Source organism: Silene latifolia, chromosome 1 (genome assembly GCF_048544455.1).
Source record: "Silene latifolia isolate original U9 population chromosome 1, ASM4854445v1, whole genome shotgun sequence".
NCBI classification, from domain to species: domain Eukaryota; kingdom Viridiplantae; phylum Streptophyta; class Magnoliopsida; order Caryophyllales; family Caryophyllaceae; genus Silene; species Silene latifolia.
This window is the reverse complement of record NC_133526.1, coordinates 135,211,621-135,220,914: the sequence shown is the minus strand read 5'-3', so window position 1 is coordinate 135,220,914 and position 9,294 is coordinate 135,211,621. Positions and strand designations below refer to the sequence as shown.

The 9,294-nt window shown below is 35.5% G+C and overlaps 1 protein-coding gene across 2 annotated transcripts; it reads right to left on the bottom strand.

Annotated features, from left to right (window-relative positions):
* Positions 1–454: 454 nt before the first annotated feature.
* LOC141609510 (polynucleotide 5'-hydroxyl-kinase NOL9) lies at positions 455–7,469 on the bottom strand. 2 transcript variants are annotated; one of them, XM_074428553.1, is made up of 9 exons: positions 7,088–7,469; positions 6,152–6,249; positions 5,967–6,000; positions 4,036–4,199; positions 3,673–3,898; positions 2,851–3,031; positions 2,581–2,680; positions 1,685–1,812; positions 455–1,065 (listed from the first exon to the last, which is right to left on the bottom strand). In XM_074428553.1, exons 1-9 carry the CDS (start codon positions 7,306–7,308, stop codon positions 958–960), a joined length of 1,260 nt encoding a protein of 419 aa, XP_074284654.1. In that variant the 5' UTR covers positions 7,309–7,469; the 3' UTR covers positions 455–957. The 2 variants fall into 2 exon arrangements, with proteins under 2 accessions (XP_074284654.1, XP_074284661.1); XM_074428560.1 differs by lacking the exon at positions 7,088–7,469 and adding an exon at positions 6,512–6,658.
* Positions 7,470–9,294: the final 1,825 nt, after the last annotated feature.

Below are 9,294 nucleotides of genomic sequence, written 5' to 3'. Positions count from 1 at the left end.
CCTGGTTTCGTCAACTCTGATTTTCCGACTCATATTTATAAATTATGAAAAGCTATTTATGGTCTTAAACAAGCCCCTCAGACTTGGTACACCAAGCTCAAAAATTTTTATTTCATTTGGTTTCCGACATTCAATTTCTGATCCGTCCTTAATTATTTTTGATCATACTAATATTCGATTATATGCTTTGGTCTATGTTGATGATATAATTATTGCAGGACCGAATGCTACGAAGTTAATAATTTTATTGCAGCATCTCTTCGCGTTTCTCTCTGAAGGATCTTGGTTGCTTATCTTATTTTCTTGGGATGGATGTTACTCCAACGTCTTCTAGTTTGCATCTTAACCAATCCAAGTATATTTCCGACATTCTAACTCGCTACAATATGCTGGATTGTAATCTGTCTACGACACCTATTGCTCCCTCATCCTGCCACTTACAAGACAAGATAATCAACCGATTGAAAATGAGTCCGAGTATCGTGCTATTGTTGGGAGTTTACAATATCTATCATTAACGAGGCCTGATATCACATTTCCGGTAAATAAGCTCGCTCAATTTCTTACACATCCGACGACAGCCCATTGGTCTTCTCTCAAACGGCTGTTACGAGCTATCTAAATTAGTAACCCAAACTATTCGAATTAATTTCTAATTTTGCCAACCAAATACTAGACTACAAGTCTAATGATTTGATAAGCCAACAGAGTTGCAAGAAAATAAATTAATATGATCTCTGATGAGTTCTTTCCTAGTCTTATCATAATCCCTTATAGATATAGAAGTCTGGTCTTCCCATCACTCCATGCCCCAGTCTCTTGCCAGTAGAACTGAAAGAAATATAGCCCGTCTTGATGCTACTCAAAACTCTGTAGCATATTGATTGCAGCGTTTTCACTTAGCTGAATGACGATAAAAGCAATGTTTGGTGGGAAATTCCATGTTGGAGACAAACATCAATGCCTGATTAACAGAGGCAACGAATTTTCTTTCTTTACTGTTTTCTGGGATGATTCTTCAGGAAGAACATTTGCAGACATGTAAGGCGATATGCATCCTTGTACCTGAACATCACAAATGCACTTCAATGTACTTCAACCCTTTGAAGTTACTCGAGGACAGGTATAGGTATAACATGGAAGAGTTTGAAATCTGTCCTCGATTTACCAGTTTACCCTATTCAGTAGCCCGTCAATGCCATCAACTACACACTAGATTAGACCAAATTCTTATTGATCTGTCACCTCTATTTATACCTTTCACGTTATATTGATTAACTCTGGATGCTTAAGAGGAGCTTGACAGTTGACACTTAGACTCGATTATCTTGTGATTCAATATCACCAATGTGGCAAGTGGCATATATGGGTGAGATTGACATGACCCATAAATAAACAATAACACATAAAAAGGTTGCTCTTCGTGGTAGGTCACGAGAAAAAATTAAGGAATGTATTATAAAGTTTCCCTTCTAGACTGCACTCAATGAAGCCTATTGACCAAGGAAACAGAAAATCGGGCAATAGATAAGACAGTATCACGGATATGATGCATTAATTTCCTTCGTGCCCTCAAAAAATCCAGCTGACAATGACAAATGAAGAAAAGGGTTGTAAATAGGAAACTAAAGACGAGTAGATGAGATGAACGGAAGGGGAGAGGACGGGAAAGAAGTACCAGTACCTGGAGTAAACTAGTAGGAATCTGAATAAATCCTTGTAGAATAATATCTACAGTTGCAAGGATACTTAGTGGAACAGGTGTGATCATGTACAGCAAATTCTTCGATACATCAATGCCTCTAACTATGCCTAATCCACATAGCAGCGTACATAAATCAGTACAAAGCTCATTCGAATTCTGGTAAATGACGACATGATGTTTTTACAATATTAAAGTGTAAAGCTGGAGACTTTTTGTAGCATCAAACAGACATGCGTTTCTTTTAAAATACAGCATTGTCAAAAAAAATTATGGGATATTCTACGGTGTACCCTCGTGGTTTTGGGTTTTCTACCTTGTACCCCTCCTTTTTTTATATTCTATGGTGTACCCCTAAACTCTATACATTAGTCTATACCATAACCTTATTTATTGTCTTTGCTAACTTAGTTTCTTAAATGACCTATTAAATCGTCTATTTAATATTCCAATTACTCGATAACCTACTCATTTACTTATTAGTTCGTCGAATTACTCATTAGCCCACGAAATAGTATACGAAACTAACTAAAAGTTCAAAAAATCTCCATTATCATGTCATGACTCATAACATATGTTTTTAATAGTAGTTATTAAAAGTGATTTATGATATTTCTGATATAGAATGGTGATACAATATTAATAAGTCAAAATAAAGGTCAAAGTATCGTCGTTTGATAGTGATAAAGTTAATGGAGAGTTAAATGAGGTTATAATGGAGAAAAACTAAAAAGTTTAGGGGTACGAGGTAGAATTAAAAAAAAGGAAGGGTACAACATAGAAAACCGAAAAACTCAGGGATACACCATAGAATATCCCAAAAATTATAAAACCACTACAAAATAATTTAATTTTTTATAGGTAAATGTAGGATATACCAAGACCAACACACGAAGGCAAGGATTGACAATCTCCAGAGCTAACAGCCAAGCCAATTACAGTGGCATTTAAACTGTAGAGGACTTCAGTAGTTGGGACCTATAATTCATATTAAACAAATAAGCTACCAATCATGAAAACAGTAGACGACGATTGGCCATGAAAATTACAAAAACTAGCAATACGTGCTCCCAGAGATTATCACTTATGTTTTTAAGGCCATACAATTTAATAACTGAAATTGAACTTTTACACTATTCACAATTTACCTGGCAATGCAAGTGTCGAATCTTGATACAGGATATAGGAACTTGGTAAGGAGTATGAGAGGCTAATGCATGTGCAAGTTCCTTTATTGTGGTGATACTTGCATCACTTGGGAAGCACTGCCTAAAGTAAACCATCAACCGTAATTCTCGATTAAGGCGTGCTGCTTTTTGTACCAATACCCTGGGAGAAAGTAAATATACTATTAACAAAATATAATAATATTTTTTCAAGTTCGAGAGAGGAAAGCAGAAGTAAGGCCAATATATAATAATCTTTGGACAAACAGAGAGTCAAATGTCTTGATACATTCAAGTTCTATTATCAGCTAACTTCACAGCTAAAATTGAGAAAGAACAAATATTATCATGGAAGAGGAACGTTTCTTTCTAGAAGGATAATAGCTTCTCTGGGAAGGGGAAATGAAGTGAAAGCTGTTCACATTTGCAGGAAGAAGTGATGAAGTATTCCTATTCAGTTCTCCACCTCAGAGAACTATTAGATCCCCTGGATAGTAAGGGTTGATTTCAGCTTACATTCTTATTTTAAACTAAACGACCAAGTATATATTTTAAGTAATATTACTGCCATGCGCAGAGGCTTCATTCAAGACACCAAAAAAATTAACCAAGGGAATAACATTGCCCATTGAGGTCAAACAAAGAAGTGAGAGTGCCGGTTGCATGGATAATCCAAAGGCTCACGAAATAATGTTACCATGGAAACTGGAAAGCAGAAAGCTTCATGTTAGGATGCTTTTTATTATCACTGCCAAAGATAACTAGCATGTGAGAATTTGGTTGTATATTTATAAAAGAACTCACGGTCTGCCATTACAATCCTTGCTAGCTGACATTATCTCCAACAAGTTAACGGGAGCATCATCATTATCATCAACATCTAACCAGAACAAGCCAGGAGGTAGATTCTTGTCTTCGGGATTTATTTTTTTCCTTTTTAGATAAATAACCTCAGAAGATATATTTATCTTAACAACATGAGTAGGAGCCATATGTTTTAACATACCCACCAATACATCGAAGCCAATACCTGTTGTGAAACAGTAATATAAGCTGTAAGTTTGCTATATTCCAAGGAACAGTGGCAAATTGAAAAAAGGACCACATTATAAGCAAAAATACCGATACTAACAAGTTACATATACAAGGTTAGATAACGAAATGGACCTTTGACCCAGCCCGGTGTATTAACAATAAGAGGCACATCAGCAGAGATTCCATTCTTCCTTGAAGAGGAGTGTTCTCTTTTGTAGTGATCATACAATGCAACAACACAATTTAAATATCCTTCAGGGTCCCTCTTTGAGGAAAGGTCTCCAAAGAAGTAGCATCTGTGGGTCGTCATGCAAAAAGAAATGCAGTCAAACCTTACAATAATCACAAAACCGCGAGAAAGAGGGGAAAAAACTATGATTTCAAAGAAACAATGTTGAAATAGGAATGAAGAATTGAAGAGACACGAAGTCTGTACATCATTAGTTCACAAAGACGTGGAAACTGTTAAACTGGTATGATACAACAATTATGACCACCTGAGGTATTTCTGGTATTCAAAAGTTAAAAGAAATTCTACCTATTCAATCTATGCATAACATCAATTGCAAGGTAAAACTGCATAAATGCCTCCATGTCCAGCTTACAGTAAGTGTTACAAACCAGTAACATGGTCAAGAAAAGATACACTAGAATGGGTTTTGCGGAAATTAGGAGCTTGTGGATAGGACATATTGACATAATTTTGATTGAACTGATGACCTTGTTTTAAGTCAGATATACTTCTGCCAAGTTCTTGCGCTTAATTGGGACATAATGGACAGGAGCATGAGAGCATTGAGAAGAAACCGTATAGAGGAGGTTAAATGATTCCAAGTGCCGCTTGGTATAACGAAATCAAAGGAAATATCGCTGTCTTTCTTACACAATGCCCTATGAGTACCACCAACCATACAGTTATGTTGATAGTTCAAACATCTCAGAAACTGAAATCAATTTGAAGTTCATTTAGTATACCATCACACTAGCTCACATGGTAAGGTCATTCAGGAATAGTAGTACTCATGAACTGAGTTCGAAACTCATACGCATCATGACTGCTCTTGTGGATCCCTTTGCACTAAAAAACAATTAAAATACAATAAAAAATACCATCAGGTTTAAGTCCAAACCAGACATCTAACTCAAAAACAGCCTGTAGCCTTGTATTTTGAAGGACTTATGTTCTATCACATACTAAGAATCCTAACTCCTAGAAGATAATAGTATAAGAGAAACGATAAAGGAAAGAAAAAGAAGAAAATGAGGAAAAAAAATAAAAAAAAATTAACTGCAAGAGCATGCTCTTCGAGGAAGGGCCGACGTTAATCATCAAGAAAGAACAAAGCCTTTCGAAGAACAAATAAAATGAAGTTTTTTGAAATTTGACACAGGTGTCTATTCGAATGGCACAAGCTAGAAAGGTACAAATCTACTTAATCAATTAAAGAGGCGGGTCTATAGAGACGAACAGTCTCCTTGACTTGAGCTTTGAACACCAAAAATAATTACAAAAGGGAAAAGGAGTTCCAATTCCAATAGATCAAATAATGAAATACAAATATTCAACAACAGAAGAGACCAACAAATATTTCATCAAGAGATTCAAAGATCTTTTCCGGAATTCGCCTAGTAGTTTAAGATCCATGCGATCTTTCTTCTAAATCCTTCCCTCCATTTCCCTCTATATCCCTCCAATCTAAGTTGCTATTCAAACAAGGGAAATTGTCCCTCTGCCTTCCCTCTGGTCCTTTCCCTCCAAACCCCTCTACTCCAGACAAAGGGTTCAATTATTTATGTGAACGGTTATCCGCCATAAGAGTTAAACCTATAGTGCATAATTTTGTAGTAAATTATATGTCACGAAACAGGATTGTAAGATAACTGGGCTTAAAAGCTAAAAGGTGATGCCATACACCAAGTAAAAGCATGATAGGTAACAATCTAAGAGAACTCATCAATTGTGATACCAAAGTACAGCTAAATAAAAAAAAATACTCAGCATTCAGCCTATACAGTGACTACTAGAAATACAGTCCGTACATCAATGATCGGCCTAAATTTACCTTTCGGGAGTTTTCAAGCATGGGATAGTGAGGTCTGCCAGAAACAAGTAAAGCTAATTAGCAGCAGAAAAGTACTTCATTATCTATCCCCGAATAACTTTGGAGGATAACAAGATACAAAAAGACTGTAACCCTTAAGAGCATGAAAAAAGCGAAACAAACAGGGAAATCCTGCAATGAGGCACCTGGAGTTGCCTGGTCGATTATAGTAAGAGATAGGCATCCCGAGGGCGTAAATTCTGGCTGCCCTACATCTGTATCCAAGTAAGCAACTCTTTTGTACCTGCCAACCAACTCAACTGGTATCAAACATATGGCATGCTTACAGTACAACCATAATTGTTTCCTGTTATTTTACACGGGATAACATGAAGACGGCTCAAATTTAAAAGCTTGCAAAGATCTTGGTGTTGGTAGTCTAACAAATTAATATGCACTGCACTGTAACATTGAGCAGGTATTTTGAAGGTATTCAGATGCAAAAGATAAACAAGTGTACAAGGCCAAAAACATTGTTGAATTGCTATAAGGAATGAGGCGTATACCATGAGATAGTCTCGTTGTGCGCCAATACACAGGTGTTATTTGAGATTATGGAAAGGAATGGAGTCATAAAGTCAAACCAAAACGGCAACCAAATCAACAAACAAAATTAGTACTATTGCATTCCACAATCAAAATTCCAAGTTATTAACAAAGCAATTAAGCATCTACAAACACTTGAATACTAAAATCAAATCTGCTAATAACATGAACAAAAGACTTAAGACTTTAAAACATGATTCTTATCAACAAACAAAGCCAACAAAACTTGTTAGAAATATGGTATGTAATATTCTTCAGCTTCGTAAGTTTTCATCATCTTCTTCGATGGATTGCGTACATGATTCGCCAGCCAATTTAAGTGCGTAACTAAAGTTGTTTTATCCAAGAGAAAAAACAAACCCTAAATTAACACACACAAAATCATCAATTTTCAACGGAACTCGTAAGAGAATTACAAAAACAGCAGAAATTCCAGCTTCACAAAAGTGCCAGATAAATTAAAGAAGTAAATTGACGAATGCAGTGATAGAATTGATGGAAGTAGGAAAGAAGTAGTGATAAATAAGAATGAAAACCTTGAGAGTAAAGTATTGAGGAGAAAACGAGAAAAGGTAGATTTGCCACTATTTTTAGCGCCGCAAATGAGTGCAATGGGAGGAGATGAAGTGTCAGAATGATAGACTATGGCATTTGCTGCATTAGACCATTCTTCTGGGATTTGTATTGGCGACGACGATGATGATGATGATGATGATGATGATGATAGGGTTTCTGACACTTGTTCTAAAGCCGCCATTGATGTCGGGAATGAAGGTTAGTGGTGGTGGCAGCTACGGTGGAAGCAAGGAAGGATTAATTGATGAATGCTCTTCTGCCTCTCTTCAAGGGGAAAACCGGAAAATGGAAGAATTGCAAGACTTAAGCAGGGTTTTTCTTTTCGTGTGTGGGATTGGCGGTGCCGGGTGAGAGATTGCTTGGGCGGAATTAGACCTCATAAACGGGTCAATTGGGCCGGGTTATTTTGGGTTTGGGATCATTTCTGGGTTAATTATTATCAAGTAAATTATACTCCTGTTGTGAAATAAAGACAAGAGATAATTATAGAGAGGGTAGAGAGAAGAAAAGAGAGACAAAACTATATATTATTGCACTATGAGGGGGTTTATATATACACACACAATAGGGTAGAGTTTCCATAATATATTATCTCTAGAATATCCTAACATATGGACATCCATATAATATTACATAATACTCCCTCCGTCCCGGTCAATTGTTGTCCTTTCGTTTTGGCACAAAGACCAAGGAAAGAGGAGAGGGCCAATAACTAAATGACAAGTGGAACAAATTGAATGAGAATGATCAAATTACTCATCAAGTTCATTCTTAAAATAGAAAGGACAACAAATGACTAAGACACCCCAAAATGGAAAAGGACAACAAATGACCGGGGCAGAGGGAGTAATATTTCATAACATTCCCCCTTGGATGTCTATTACTGAAGAAGATGCCTCGTTAAAAAACCTCATTAGAAAAACCCCTTGAGAAAAACACTGGCGAAGGAAAAGAGTACACTAATCTTCAAACACGCATAATAATAGTTGCCTCGTTAAAACCTTTCTATGGAAAATCCAGTGGGACAAAACCATGGATAAGGAAAAAGAGTACAATGCGTGTCGTAGAGATTCATATATTTTGACTACATTATTTTCCAATCGTTATGGTATTTCTGGACCATAAACTAATTTCACATGTTTAGCATGAAGCTCATTTAAATCATTATTTTCATATGCTCAAACTTCAGGTTGAGACAATAATATTTTTCTTCAAATAAACTCTACATGAATTTAAATATCCATTTGGGAAATAATCACGATAACATTTCAATCGTGTCGTAGAGATTCATATATAATCATGAGTTCCCAAAACTCAAGAGGCTCCTATAGGGAGTTATCCTCGTTGGAGTATCTCGTAAGATAACATTTTAGCTTTTTAAACATTTATCCAAATAAAACAATATTATAAAACATGTTCATACATATGATATAAAACTAATTCTAAACAACAGTTATATAACAATGTAGTAATTTATATAAAATAAAACTAATTAACATGCAAAGGATGAACTTAATCTCTAAATGCACAAGATGATGATTCGATAATGCAAACTGTACAGTTTCATTTTCCAATATTCATAACTTCAATTGACTTCAGGTCAATAGTTGGACATTTATTCCATGAGCTCATTTATAATCATAGATTATATGTCGATAATCAAAATTGGACTTACTTATAAGATCCTCATTTTCTAGTCCATTAATTTCCGCGCGCAAATGCATATCGGTTCCTTAACATATCGATATAATTTCAATATCTCGTGATATTGTCAGTACTGATCAATGATATCTGAATATATTTGGTACCATTCCTTTTCTATATAGGTCATCTATTATCATTCAGATATCTATGTCACATTCAGGACATCCAAATTTCTTTACTCCATAGGAGTACCAACTGCTCAAACTTGCCATTTTCTTATTACTAGAAATATGTGAACCGATATGACTCTCACACTATATTTCATGTGTGCTTTTTTTTTGTTCAATTTGGCAATCTAATTTTTCATTACATATATTTTTTATGACTAATGTATAGCTCGCTATACCACATATAGGGCTAAATTGTCTATAATTAAATCATAGATTTTAATGTAACATATCACATTTTGATAAGGTGATAAAAGTGGTATCATAATACATCTTAATAAGCAAATGAATACCAT